Raw genomic sequence first — 14,215 nt, 5'->3', positions numbered from 1 at the left:
GAGAGGAGTGAAGAGAGGAGAGAGAAAAATGAATGGAGAGAGAGAAGAGAAGCTGCACCTAAGTTTAGACTCCCAACTTCAGGCACGGCTGCATGATTAAAAGTTGATTTAACTGCACCTTTGAGATTCTTCGTAATACATTTGAACGCGATGTTTGTGTTACTCACAGCTGTGATAATTTAAAGATGCCATGTAAATCACATTTATTGCTGAAACAAAGTTAGTAATTATATTTGCGGTGTCGGTTGTAAATTTGGGGCGTTTGCGTAATGGTCGTTGAAAGTTGACAGCTCCTGTGAACTGCAGTTCATTTTGAGTGAGTGGATGGGAGCCAAAGCCTTCTCAGACTTCAAAGAGGATGTCGGTGCTGTGTGCTGTCATGTGACCTATCTCAGATCCTTGCTCCATAGCCCAAATGAGCTGCGGTTGGCCCAGGAGCGAGTCCATCGACTGTGGTGCATGAACTCCACCCCGTTTTGGGAGTGGGTGTGTGTTGAATTGCCTGGATTCTGATTGGCCTCTCTCTCTCTCTTCCTGTGGGCGGTCCCCAGGGGATGAAGGAGCTGAAGAAGGACAAGGTGCTGATGAGGAAGAAGTCGGAGCTGCCGCAGGACGTGTACACTATAAAAGCCCTGGAGGCTCACAAGCGGGCCGAGGAGTATCTGACGGCCAATCAGGAAGCCCTCTGACCGGAGAGCAGTGCCTCCCTCCGCGCCCAGCTCACCCGCCTCTTTCCGTCCTAAAGTTGCCTGCTGTACCCCCCCCGCCCCCCCCCCTCGCCCAACCCCCAACCTCTAACCTCACCTCCCCCGTCCTGTCGGAGAGCCCAATCTGCATTAGACCGTTACCATTTATTGAAATCAGCCGGGACACTACCACGTAGGCACACACACACACACATACCCACGCTCACACACACACACACACACACACACACACACGCACATACATCCACATGCTCATGCAATCACATCGCAGGTGCAGCTCAGTCTCTGGACTGCGGGAACTTCAGTCAGCCACATTAATGGAAGTTGTTTTACCTCTCTCTGCCTGTGTGTTCCCTTCCCCCCCCCCTTCCATCGGCGCCTGCTCGTCGCTGCTTGTCGTTCTGTAGTCGGAGGGGTCGCCGTGGCTAGGCTGGCGGCTAGCGGCTAGCACCGCACGGACCGAAGACTGGCCCGTCCATCGGGAGGTAACTTGAAGGCCTTAGCTGCTTCAGTTGCGCAGATCTGCGGCGCTGCCTGTCTGCTGTTTTGATTGTATGCAGCCAGGCTGCTGTGCAGAGAGTGCGGACTTTCTGTTGTGAGTTGCCTTCGTGAAGACCGGGGCCAGCCAACGCGGCGCACCGCTAGCGCCTTGCTGTAGCATCGTAGCGCCACGCGAGCGTCGCCGCAGAAACGTTTCTGAGGAGTTTGGTGTCGTAGTGTCGTAGTTCTGCACAGAAGTGAATGGCCAGTCAAGGTGTTCTTTTGTATGTTAGGCCTAATCGTACATTGTGTCCTTTTTTCGCTTTTCTTAAAAAAGGCAGTTTGTACACTATAAATTATGCGTTTTATTTGCTAATCCCGGCTCCAAAAAGTCACCCTCTAAAAAATATTTTGATTAATATTTCTATTTAACATGGCAACACCCCCCCCCCCCCCCCCCACACAAACAACAGGCAATTGAAATTGCCTGTTGTTTGTGTGGTTAGACCTTCATTTGCAGTCTGCACGTACATCACTGGTATCGATAAAAAACCAGTTGGCAGTCAGCACCAGTTGATCGCTTGGTCTCTAGCATGACAGTCTATGAGATTTTCCAACACTGGCCAAGACTGGTATTTGTCCAGTGTTGTCCGCCTTTTTTTAAAATCAAGAGACTGTCTTGGTTCATAGTCTTCGTACCCACTGCATGTTCAGTGAACAGCTCACCTGTTAAAAGCTCTCTCATCTTCTAGTGACACCCAGACAATGTTACAAACAAAATATGGCTTCTTCAAGAGCACTATCTGGGCTGCAGAACGCTCTTATGAGTGTGACTGTTCTGGGAGGTGTCGGGTTTTGCACTACAGTGTGCTTGTGCACTACGGTGTGCTTGTGCACTACGGTGTCCTCGTGCACTACGGTGTGCTTGTGCACTGCGGTGTGCTTGTGCACTATAGTGTGCTTGTGCACTACGGTGTGCTTGTGCACTGCGGTGTGCTTGTGCGCTGCGGTGTGCTTGTGCACTACAGTGTGCTTGTGCACTGCGGTGTCCTCGTGCACTACGGTGTGCCTTTTGTCAACAGTGTGTTGTGCAACTCGGTGCTTGTCATAAGTGTGGTTAGCACACGTGTCTCGGCACGCGGTGCTTGTGACTGCGGTGGCTTAGGCACTCATGTGCTTGGACTGGTGTGCTTGTGCACTATAGTGTGGTTGTGCACTGCGGTGTGCTTGTGCACTATAGTGTGCTTGTGCACTGCGGTGTGCTTGTGCACTATTAGTGTGCTTGTGCACTGCGGTGTGCTTGTGCACTATAGTGTGCTTGTGCACTACGGTGTGCTTGTGCACTGCGGTGTGCTTGTGCACTATAGTGTGCTTGTGCACTACGGTGTGCTTGTGCACTACGGTGCACTGCAAAAGGGGGGTAGCCACCGTTCTCACCGGACGAGCCGGCTTTTTGTCTCCTGAGCCTTCAGGCCTGCCAGCTCGCCACTGTTGTTACTTGTTTTGTGCCCCTTAATCTATTCAGTGCTGCCCCCCGGTGGTTGATAAAGGGAACGGCAGGAAGTGCATTTGTTGACCTGCGCAAGTCCATTTTCACAACCCTCCTCTGTTGAGTCTCGTTACACTTCACCAAAGAACTCGGTAATCGCGTTGGATGTGATCGCGGGCTGGTGCAGTTGGCCAAGCAGCAAGGTTCTATTATGGCTTAAAGCAGCCATTTTCATAGAACAGTCTTTTGTGGTGAAACTTAAGAGGAAGTCCAGGCCTATGAAAGAGGAAGGCCCAGATTGGCTGCACTCTCCCTCCACCGCTGGGGTTTGGTGTGGGTTGCCCAGTGATCCCCTGTTCACTTCCAGTGGTCCGACTTGTACTCACTTTGGGGATTTGAGTTGTGCGCATTTCACATTTGAGCAGCACAGTTTGGACATAGTCAGGGACAGGACTGTGGCTCAGGTAGGATGGAACATTTATTTTTAAACCACAGTATCTGTTAACACCAGCAATTTACCATGAAAAGGATACATTTTTGTTTATTATTTCTACTGTGTGAGTTATTTCCACATGGAGAACCATGGATAAAGCTGCCTGCTTTTTAAAAATCCCTTTTCAGGAGCTGTGTAGCTGCCTTTTTTAACTTTTTTTTTGTTTTATTTTTGAAAAATCTGCTCCTTGGCTGCGAGGCGATTCTGGAAGCATAGGGTTAATGCAGGTCAAAAAACGTTTAGGGAATCTCTACACGTGACCCCAGCCCCCCAACCCCCTCCCTCCTCCTCCTCTCCTCTCCTCTCCAACACCTTGCTTGGTTTATTTAGTCTCTGTCATAGATTGTGATCTACAATTTATTTAAAGCGCCTAAGCAATATTTTTAAAAAAATAAAGAGAGAGAAGAAAAAAAAAAAAGATGCACTTGGTGTATGGACAAGCACTACACAGTCCTCTTATTGGGAATATATACAGGAATAAAAAAGATGATACTTGCTTACTATTCAGGCTAATTATACTGGAAAAGGAGAGCCTGCAGTTACTGTTGCAAATATTTGTGTACTGTATATTGTAAATGTATATTGCTTAGGGTCGTCCCCACCTGCCCCCCCGTTAGGTCCCTCTAACCTCCCCCCCCCCCCCCCCCCCACGCCAGTCACTTCGTCCAGCCCCCTCCTCTTTGGTTTTTTTTTTTACTGCACGATGTCCCTTGTTATTGTCGCAAGATCTCGTTCCTTGAAACCCCGTCTTTCACTTTCTGATCATTCCAAAGGTGGTGCTGTCGGACAAACTGACCCCCCCGTCCCCCCGTCCCCTCGCGACCAAACTAAAGGCCGTGGACGTCTGTCCAGGGGGCTTTAATTAAAAGGGGACTCGTCGAGCAGTCCTTTGTGCAAAGTGCAGTTCTGAGGCATGTGGGGTTTCATGCAGTTTTGTTGCATCTGTCATTCCCGGTCTGAGCACTGTTTGATCACAATGCACATGCTGCTCAACATCGTACAAGAACAGGGTTGCAATCCATTGGGGCCACCCACCTGGGAATTCTTTAGAGAACAAAAAAAAGAGAGAGAACTGTTTCCTTTTTTTCCATGTGTTTGTTTTATGTAGTGCAGTAATGCAAGTCGTTCAGCTTTCCAGATCCGTTTCTTCTCTCAGACATTTTGCATTTAAGCCATCTTTGTATCAAATCTGCCACAACCAGAGTAGCAATCCTGGTGCAGTCCTTTTTTTTTAGCTCAAGCATTCCTTCCAGTACAGATTCCTGACCATCCCTCTCTGAAAAGCTGACAGGCCCCTAGACATTCCTGCGTCAGATCATTCTGGCCAGCATGCAACACTATTTGGCGCACAATGATGACATCACAGTAGACCCTTTGCCCGCGAGCCGAGGGAAGGTTCCGTTTGTCCGACAGTGGAATGTGAAGTTGAGGACAACTTGAGTCAAAGGGTCTCTCCACACTGCACCCCCCCTCCCCCCCAACTGTTTTGTCCTCTTCCTCCCCCCATCCTCCTCTTCCTCCTCTCCACTTCTGACACTAATGTTAAGCTGCTTTCCAGGTCATATGTACATATGTTGTACTTAAATTAGGTAGAGCATTACATAGTATGAAAATGTCATATTTTGTACAGATGTTCATGTATGTACAGAACAAAATAAAAAAAGAAAAGAGAAGACCATGCCTAAGACCATGATCTGAATGAACTGCCACTGATATTAAAAAAGGTGCCCAGGATTTCTTGCATCCTATATGCATATTCTCATAACGTTACTCAATTGTGCACTTTCATGGCTAAATTATAATTTTGCTAAGACTATTTAATTTGTATAGCGTCTATATTGGCCGATTATTTTCAAGGATTTCAAAAGTTGTTGTTACCCTTTTCATTCCTGTACCTCCTGCTACAAAAACCATGAGAAAGCATTCACAAAGTGACCAATGGCATTTTATTGCACTTTGTGACACAAAACAAACACCACCGACACAATCACAAAATAATCAAATTAAAACTTGGGAGATACAAACCCATTCTGATTGACCAGCTTGGATAATTAACACATAAAAAGCGACCTGGTAATGAAACAGCCACTGTGTGTGTGTGTGTGTGTGTGTGTGTGTGTGCGTCCACGCATGTGCGTGTGTGTTTGTGTGTGATGTGTGTGTCTGTGCGTGTGCGTTTGTTTGTGTGTGTGTGTATTTATATATACATACACGCACACATACACACACAGGTACATATATATAGCACTGGAATTCAGGAGGAGCAGGTGTGGTTGGGGGTTCCTGATGCAGGCCTGTTTAAGCTCCTCCCCTCAGTCCTTCACCACAGGCCGGCTCACTTGCGCTGCAGCCGCAGCCCAGCGGAGCTCTGTCGTGATTGGAGGGTCTGCTGGACCATGTCCTTCCATTGGTCGTCCGAGATCTCCTGGGCCCAGGCGGGAATGCCCAGGGAGGGCAGGTTGACTGCAGCCATGGTCCTCTTCACCAGCTCCACGTGATCTGCGGGACGGGGGGAGGGGGAGCGGGGGACCGTGAGCGGAGCACCACAGCGGGTAACCATGCCAACAGCACTGGGCACAGACTACCCGAAGACCCGGCACTACCAGGGTAACCATGCCAACAGCACTGGGCACAGACTACCCGAAGACCCGGCACTACCAGGGTAACCATGCCAACAGCACTGGGCACAGACTACCCGAAAACCCGGCACTACCAGGGTAACCATGCCAACAGCATTGGGCACAGACTACCCGAAAACCCGGCACTACCAGGGTAACCATGCCAACAGCCCTGTGCACAGCACTGTCAGGGTAGGCATGCCAACCGCCCTGGGCACAGCACTGAGTACCTAAAGACACAGCACTGGGCACAGAGTACCTAAAGACACAGCACTGGGCACAGAGCACCTAAAGATACAGCACTGGGCACAGAGTACCTAAAGACACAGCACTACCAGGGTAGGCATGCCAACAGCACTGGGCACAGAGCACCCAAAGACACGGCACTACCAGGGTAGGCACTGCAACCCCACTCCCCTCCCCGGCCTCAAACCAGTACATGACCTCAGAGCCAAAGTCATGACCGTTGCCAGCCATACAGCTGTTCGGTTCAGTGAGGTGGTTGTGGGCACAGATAGAAAGAGACTCACAAACGATTTACTTTTTTTTAAGCACTGAAGTGAAGAGAATAATCCACTCATTTCTTCCCCCTTCCGCCTAAGCTAAAGTGAACTGAGCATTCTGATGCAAAATGGCTGCCCTGCATCACCCATGTGGGTGCCACACGACGGCGGTGGTGGTGGTTAAGGAGTTTTCCCCCATTCTGTGAGTGATGCGAGATCTTCAAAAGTGATGTGTAAGTACAGCCCATTATTATTCAGAACCTGATGTAGTGGCAGTGGGGATAAGTGACACAAGGCCACACCCACAACCACAGGCCTCAGAGATCCACTCGTCAAGCTCTCAGCTTCTGCAACACTGGTGATTTACTGGAACCATGACCCCACCTGCTGAACTGTTCAATCATCCCACAGGCATATGGCATTAATCCTTAAAAAACGATCTATTCCACTAGAGCCAACTGTCAAACAAAAAGCTACATATTGTGCGAGATACAACATTGTAAGCATAACAAGCACCACTTTTGAGTTATTGCCAAGCAAATTAATAGCTTGCATTGGAAAAAGCAATATTTGGAGGCTCAATTATATCATACTTTCCTTATAAATGGCCACTCAAAAGTTAATTGACAACTAAATCAAGTTGATTATGACCGGAGGACTCTCTCATTGTAAATGTTGGGAGTTTCCAGCCAAATAGAATCATTCCAATGACTACTACCCTTTTTCAAAATGGCAGGTTTAATAAGTTGAAGCATCCAGCTAAAGTACCTTCCTTATTCTTTTCCCCATTCAGAATAGGCCATCATGGGTGTGGGCCAGTCCCATTACTGTAATGTCCCCTGTCAATACTGGAGAACAACAACTACTGCAGACTTATTCCAAACTACTCCCAGCTGCATGAAGTCAGCTCACTGTTTACTTGGCCACACTGCGATCCACCAGCTATGCTGCAGTACTGAAATACTGGGCAGATTGTGTGCCTGTTCAACCAGAGGATGCACAACCGATGTTTTCCCTGCCAGTGGAAAACATCCTTCCTTGGGCCAATAGTGCATCAGCCTGCAGGAGTCCTGGAGGCATCACAGGCACAGTCTACCACTGGATCCAGGCCATACAGGCACGTGGCTCTATCAGCAAAGATTGCCTGAGCCAGATCACAGGTACACAGGTTAAAAAAAAAATGTCTCCTCTCCAACTTCCCTCCTCCATCCTCTCCCAACCTTCCCCTCACCTCCTCTCCCCCACCTCCCTCCCCTCTCCGCCCTCCTACCCCCCATAGTTTGCACAGGTAATGCATGCAGGTAAGGGACAGTTGGGACAGGCTGGGGGGACCTCACCTGCGTCCATGGGGATGGAGGCCTGGGTGGGGCGGGCCCCTGCCCCGTCGGGGGGGTCCTCCTCCTCGTCGCTGTCTGGGGGAGGGGGCTGGGGCAGGAAGAGACCCATCGCCTGCGGATCACACAGCGAACTTGCGCTTATGACCGGGCCACTCAGTACGCTACCCCTTGACTTCACCGTGGAATCTGGGTCCCGTGCCCAGATGCCGGCCACCCACAGAGTTACCGATGCGGTTCCATTTGCACGATTTTGCCGTTTGCTAGCCGCTTAACGCATGAAGTAATGCATATATTAGCGTGAGTCGTTGACACATTCAGCTATCCCTGCAAGTTAAATTACTTATATTTCTAATGATAGTATTCACATTGTCTCTGTAAGGAGTAGTTCTATGCTTAAGGAGTAAGCAGCTATGCTTAATAATTAACACTAATTAAATGTGAGTTAACAAAGGCTCCCAAGCCCAAGCCCATTCCTACACCAAAGTATTAAGATTAGTTTATTTGGTTATAATATTTTAGCTTTGATTCTTTATTGCGGTCCTAGAGGAAATGTGTTGCCACAGTCCATACCGTGCATATATACATTAAAAAAAACACGCAATTAACAAATTATTCCATTCAGTAAAACCATGGCAGAGGGAACGAAGCTTCTTTTGAAGCGGGCCTTGGGGATCTACGGCCAGATGGAAGTACTGTGAAGAATGGATTGACGGGGCATAGGGTTAGAAGACCGGAGGTAAGTTGCTATCTTCTTCAAAACACGAGTTCACTGCCATACATTTAGCTGCATAACATTGTAAAAATAGGTTTGCTATCGTTACCTCTATCCTTTCCTGAACATCCTGAAGTTGTTCTGCGTGCGAGGAGCCTACTTCCTCAGAGTGCTCTGTCTGACCCAAGTTTAACGTCCCATCGGGATCCTGGGTCAATGGTTGGTAATAGTAACCGCCGCCTCCAGTATCCTCGTCTTCCCCAATACCGCCCTCGTCTTCCTCGGGATCCTCGCCGCTCCACTCGCCGCCGCCGACTTCCACAGCCCCTCCATCCGACAAGCGCTCCTGGCCCAGTTCTTCCTCGGAGTTCGGTAAGATTCTCTCAGGACCCATATCCCTGCTGATCTCCACTTCCATCCACGGCCGCAGGACTCCGGCTGAGGCCCCTGGCGAGAAAGACTGTGGGGTATCAACCAACACGTTAAATCAATGTGACAACTCCACACTGTGATTTCTTAATTAGCGTATGGCTAATTTTTTTAAATGGTCTAAGTTAACACCAGCCACGCCACCGTATTTCGGATTTATACTCCAATGTCAGCGAATACTGCAATCCCACCTGCAATGGTTGCATTTTTTTACAAAAAAAAAGACTGGAGAACGATCTGTTCCGCTAGTCATGGTGGTTCGGCAGGCTAGCTCAGCAAAATCTAAATCGTTTTTATTTATTTATTAAAAAGTCTTACCTGGAACGTATTTTTTTTATAAATATGCAATGTTTATTGTTTTACGCAAGCTAATTCCAACAGTTATTAGCCAGCTCCACCGCTGCAGAGTCCTCCTTTTCCTGTTTTGAAAGGAAATGGTTTTTTCACGTTGAACGTCATGATGTCATAGTCTGGGTTGCCATGTCGGATGTGTTTCTGTAGATTAGGTAGTGTCAGTCTATGAATGATGATAGATAGGCTGTTGTCGATTTTCCAGTTTGCATGATGACTAATGTAAAAAGTCAAATTTGAGTCCTTTAAACATTCATAGGAGTGATGCATGTTTCCAATTCAAAATAATCACTCATAGCATAAGCAGTCCCTCCCGCTTAATATGTTGTATCGCCTTATTTATTGTATCACCTTAGTTATGTATCAACAGCCATTTAAACATTCACAAAACAGGCTGTTTTCAGAAATTACAGTTTGATGTGGTGCAGATGCTTCGGTGAGTGATGGAATGCCAACAGCATTTGAATCTTTAAATCGAAATTTTATTGCATTGTTCATTACCTTTGTTCCACAAATCTCGTAATTTCTGGATTGCAATTCAACAGATGGAAAATACTTAGCTATTCAAGTCTGGCTGTTTGCCCGTTCATTAGCATCAAAGAGGTACCGCGATGACAATTGTATTCCAGTTAGCTATTCAAGAAGGGTGTGAATTTTTGTTAATGTTTTTGTAATAAAATACGTTGCAATATCATATCTTAAACTTGGGTGCCTCGTGCAGTTTCACCATACAAGAGTAAATCTAGTGATGGGCATATGATCGCAAATGATCTATAATTCATTGATCGTTTATTTCGCACTCCAGTTGGATCTCTTCCAACTCTATATCTCTGACATAGCCACAGGTTCTGTGACGGTAATTGCTAAATATTCATATTCGACGGATTTCACCACTTTAATTTTCAAGTGAAGTAGAGCTGGTACATATTATATTATATTATATTATATTATATTATATTATATTATATTATATTATATTATATTATAGTTTCGGAATGAAATGCAAAAAATACAATATGACACATTTTGGAAAATGTATGTATACTTCCACGAGGGGGCGCTACATGTGTAACAGAGCGCCTGCAGCACCGTAGACGATGAACCTGCTAAAGCATCCAGATCCTTCAAGCTGAGGCGTTGCCAGCTCTGACACTTGGGGCCAAATTAGATAATTGCTCATAATGTCGCTGACTTCTCTAATTGAATGGGGATGGGTGGAATAGTTCACCCTAGAAATTAAGTGAAAAAGCGCAGGGATTCCCCTGTCCCTAAGCATAAACCGTTTTCGTCCCCCTTGTTGTCGTTACGAAGTCAGTAGCCTAATTGGCAATATGATGTCGTTTGATTTATTATTTTGCCAGATGGAGTGTCGGGGGACATTAACCACTCGCTTTTATGTCGACCGTGTCTTGGTGGTAGACGAGTTACGTCACTTTAAACGTGTGGGATTTTGAATTCAGTCTGGCAGCCCCGGTACGCAGCGTGCGCTTCATTTTGGAGGCAAAACGGTAGCCTTATTTATCGAGAGCGTGAACTCATCGGTGTTTCAAGAAGTTTCTACGAAGTCATATCAGATATCAAACCAGAAAAACAATGCGTATATATTTTTGTGGTAGCATCCGCGGAGGGCGACAGGACGTAAACATTTATCAGAGAATTGTGAAAAAATTACAAACGTACGGCAAAGTTCTAACGGAGCATGTCAGCCACGGTGACATTTCTGAAAAAGGTGAATTGTTTCCTTCAGTGTCTGTTCATACTTTAGAGTCCCTCAAAATCCCTACGTTTTGAGTTATGAATTCGCACTTTCTTGCCATTCACCCTTTGTTCTCCACATGTTTGTAGTCTGCTTCGATCCGTTGTGATGACTGTCCCTTGTTCTTCAATAAGGGAAATATTGAGATTTATGTTATGCCTTGCTTGTTCGTGCGGTTGTTGGTTTTTTAATGAAGTGGCTATAGATCCGCGTCAACATCTAGTTTTTTGCTTGATATTTTGCCTTCCTTGTTTTCAGCTGAGTTATTTTGAAGTTTTTTTCATAATAGATTTGATCGGATCTAGTGAATTTTTGGAATGTGTACCTTATTTCCGTCTTGGCTTGATTTACCCTACTGGGTTCGGAAAAAATCACTTCTCTGTCTGTGGCCAGGTGAAGATTCAGCACTAAAGGGGGATCGTGCCATCCACGACCGAGACATGGAGTGGCTCGTGGCGGCCGATGGTGAGGTTGTCCGCTCGCGCGTTTGTTCAGTGGTCCTGAAAAGTCTCCTAGACTTTTGCTACGATATTTATAAATATATTAATATTAGAGACTGTCCGTGTGCACTTTCACCTGACATTTAGGTGTGTTTTGCCTCGTTTTCGTCTCTACAGTGATAGTGGCCGAGGTGACGCAGCCCTCTCTTGGCGTCGGGTACGAGCTGGGGCGAGCGGTGGCCATGCACAAGAAGATTCTGTGCCTCTTCCGACCCTCGTCTGGACGAGGTAACATGTTAAGCAGAATTTCCCAATAACGGAAACCCTACAAGTGTAGATAGAGGTGCACAGAAATGAACAGCCTGTGCTCTGCTGTGCTGTTATTCCTGGTAAGAATTTATGGTTGTCTTTACATTCACTATGCACTCCGCCAGCCTGAAGATATAACTGGGATTAGGAAGGACATGTATTATTTAAAATTGTATTAATATTTTATTGTCTTATTATGTCACCACACCATTATAACCTCAAGATTTAATGTAAGTATTCAGGTTCTGGTGAATCTGTTGCGCGTCAGAATGTTACACCATGCAGGCATTCTGATGTGACACACACTTCTTATAGAGCTTATAGTCATTGCCAGTTTCACTCATTTTTGGGACAAAGGGGTGTTGTCTGCCTTTCACAAGTGTCACTTGTCCGAGCCTCACTTAATAACAGAAGTCCAGAGTTTTCACTCGAGCGCAGTTCATGATGCAGTACTTCTTCTTCTCTCTCTCTCATCCTCTCTCTCTCTCTCATCCTGTCTTTCTCCAGTCCTGTCTGCCATGATCCGGGGTGCCGACGGCGATTCTCCGAGCTCTGCGCTCCAGGTGCGAGACTACAGCGAGGATGAGGTGGAGACGGTTCTGCAGGAGTATTTCAGCAGCCTCACGCCCAGCGTTGAAACACGTTAACGTGCGATCTTGCAGGACCTCTTACACCTGTGATGGCATGACACCTGTGCACTGCTGTAGCTACCATCAGCAAACGTCAGACAACGTCACTTTCCACATGTGCTCCTTTAAGCAGATTGTTTTCAGACGACGCATATGCAGCAAGTCTCTTATTTTTTTTGAAAACTGAAAGCAACATGCAGAAAACTGATAACAACGAGTTGACACTTCATAGCTACGCATGGAATCGAAGCAGGTTGGGGTGAAAAGGGGTCAATGTAAATTTTTATTTTTTTTTGGAAATGGTTTGCTGGTCTGATAAGCAATGGTAATAAACAGTATTACGGTCTGTCCAGCTGAAGTAAAGGTTATTCCAGTATTTTTTTATTTTTTGCTCTTTTATATAAACCGCTCTGGTTTACAGGCATGTACAGGCCTGTCCTGCAGTTCTCTCTAGACAGGGAATATGTTATTTTGACCTATTTTTTGTTTATGTCTTTTTGTTTAGTTCCAAAATTTCCTCCCCGAATAGAATCGTAACCGTTGGCTCATCCCATTACTGTAATGTAAATTTTGGAGGGTGCTCTCTAGCGCAGCCATCCTGCAGTGTGTGTGTGTGTGTGTGTGTGTGTGTGTAGTTAAACAGCACTCACAGATTGTGCAGACAGGTTGCAACTCTGTGATCGTCCAGAGGGGGCGCTGTTGAGCAATGAGGCGGGAGATACCGTGCTGACCAGTACTCTTGTTCTTCGTCTTTACCAGAGCAACAATGTTGCCAGTTGTGCTTTGCCAGGACAAATTCCTGCCTTGTTTTACGGTTGTGCCTTCCCAGTGCTGTCTGGGGCAAATGATCATGCTGTATTGTTGGATGTGGCACTTCATGTGTCCTCCAAGAAGAACAGATGAGATTCCTAGATCCATAAGCTTTTGAGAACGCAAAAAACGACATTGGTTTGTTTTATGTAAACGTTCTGTATGTTTTCGTCTATGGGCAGCCTTCTCTCCTTCCCTACCTCCCTCCCTCCTTCCCCTTTTCTCCCAGCCTCTCTGTATATTTACACACACACACACACACACATATATATATATATCATGTCAAATAATTCCTCAAAAAAGCTGTTATTACTGGTGCCCCTTGATAAAATAATACATTTCTAAATCTCCCCTGAGAAAAATGCAGTTTGACAGCTTGTTTACATGAGCACTTTCATGTGGGCGGCTTATTTTGAAAGATTTAATATCCCACATAAATGAATGGTAATTATCAGCTGCCAACTGTATTTTCATTTGTTGGGAGTCGCATATCAGTGAAGTGTTTGAATTAAGTCCCCCCCGTCCCCCCCCCGAATACGTCTAAAGGTAGCGTAACACGAGAACGAAAGGTGAAAAGATGAGAAATAACAATGGTAGCTCTTTTCTTGGTCTGTGTTTATTAGCAGACTTCATTGCTTTCCCTGCTCAGGGAACTAGTGCAGTAGAGTACCTGCGGTATGTGACCTTTGCGAAGGTGAATGCATTATCTCTGGTGAACCCGTATATGGCAGGCTGAAGGCTGACTGCTGACTGCTGACTGGCGACCCCCCCCCCCCCCCAGCCTCCATCTTGGCTCCCCTGGGCCTTGGGCTTCCCATTTTTAAATAATAATAATAGGACACTACTGGACTGTAACGATGGGGAATGGAGCAAATGTGCTACTGGCTGTATGGAATTTGTGCATTTATGTGTAGCTAGAGCGGGTGGTTTTCACAGTCCTGCTAATGTCATATGCCCTGTTTAAAATTTTAAAAAATTATTTCTGTGAAAATTGTTCCACCAAAAGGCATTTCTCCATTCTTTCTCTGTTCCAATTCCAAATCCCAGAGTTAACATTTGTGTTCATGTGAACTGTATGAACATTTTTTTTATTGTATTGCCAGAGCTCTACATTAAAATATAAAGAAGACAAACTATATTTTTTATTTTTTT

At 46.2% G+C, this 14,215-nt stretch overlaps 3 protein-coding genes across 5 annotated transcripts in view; 2 read left to right on the top strand and 1 right to left on the bottom strand.

Annotated features, from left to right (window-relative positions):
* Positions 1-1,967, top strand: part of ppp2r5d (protein phosphatase 2, regulatory subunit B', delta) — a 36,529-nt gene extending 34,562 nt beyond the window's left edge. For both annotated transcript variants that reach the window (XM_064317248.1, XM_064317249.1), the window contains one exon: positions 552-1,967. In XM_064317248.1, the coding sequence (XP_064173318.1) occupies positions 552-689 (138 nt within the window). In that variant the 3' untranslated portion in view covers positions 690-1,967. The remainder of the gene's footprint in view (positions 1-551) is intronic.
* Positions 1,968-5,096: 3,129 nt separating this feature from the next.
* mea1 (male-enhanced antigen 1) lies at positions 5,097-9,239 on the bottom strand. 2 transcript variants are annotated; one of them, XM_064317130.1, is made up of 4 exons: positions 9,087-9,239; positions 8,449-8,799; positions 7,628-7,739; positions 5,097-5,668 (listed from the first exon to the last, which is right to left on the bottom strand). In XM_064317130.1, the coding sequence occupies exons 2-4, from the start codon at positions 8,755-8,757 to the stop codon at positions 5,505-5,507; spliced, it is 585 nt and encodes a 194-aa protein (XP_064173200.1). In that variant the 5' UTR covers positions 8,758-8,799; positions 9,087-9,239; the 3' UTR covers positions 5,097-5,504. The 2 variants fall into 2 exon arrangements, with proteins under 2 accessions (XP_064173200.1, XP_064173201.1); XM_064317131.1 differs by having other exon boundaries at positions 8,449-8,786; positions 9,087-9,219.
* A 1,127-nt stretch (positions 9,240-10,366) lies between these two features.
* Positions 10,367-12,599, top strand: dnph1 (2'-deoxynucleoside 5'-phosphate N-hydrolase 1). The gene is made up of 4 exons (XM_064317535.1): positions 10,367-10,848; positions 11,269-11,340; positions 11,493-11,603; positions 12,132-12,599. The coding sequence occupies exons 1-4, from the start codon at positions 10,713-10,715 to the stop codon at positions 12,269-12,271; spliced, it is 459 nt and encodes a 152-aa protein (XP_064173605.1). The 5' UTR covers positions 10,367-10,712; the 3' UTR covers positions 12,272-12,599.
* The last annotated feature ends 1,616 nt before the right edge of the window (positions 12,600-14,215 follow it).

Source organism: Anguilla rostrata, chromosome 18 (genome assembly GCF_018555375.3).
Source record: "Anguilla rostrata isolate EN2019 chromosome 18, ASM1855537v3, whole genome shotgun sequence".
Lineage (NCBI taxonomy): Eukaryota > Metazoa > Chordata > Actinopteri > Anguilliformes > Anguillidae > Anguilla > Anguilla rostrata.
The sequence above is the reverse complement of the archived record's forward strand: the minus strand, read 5'-3'. Positions and strand labels throughout refer to the sequence as shown.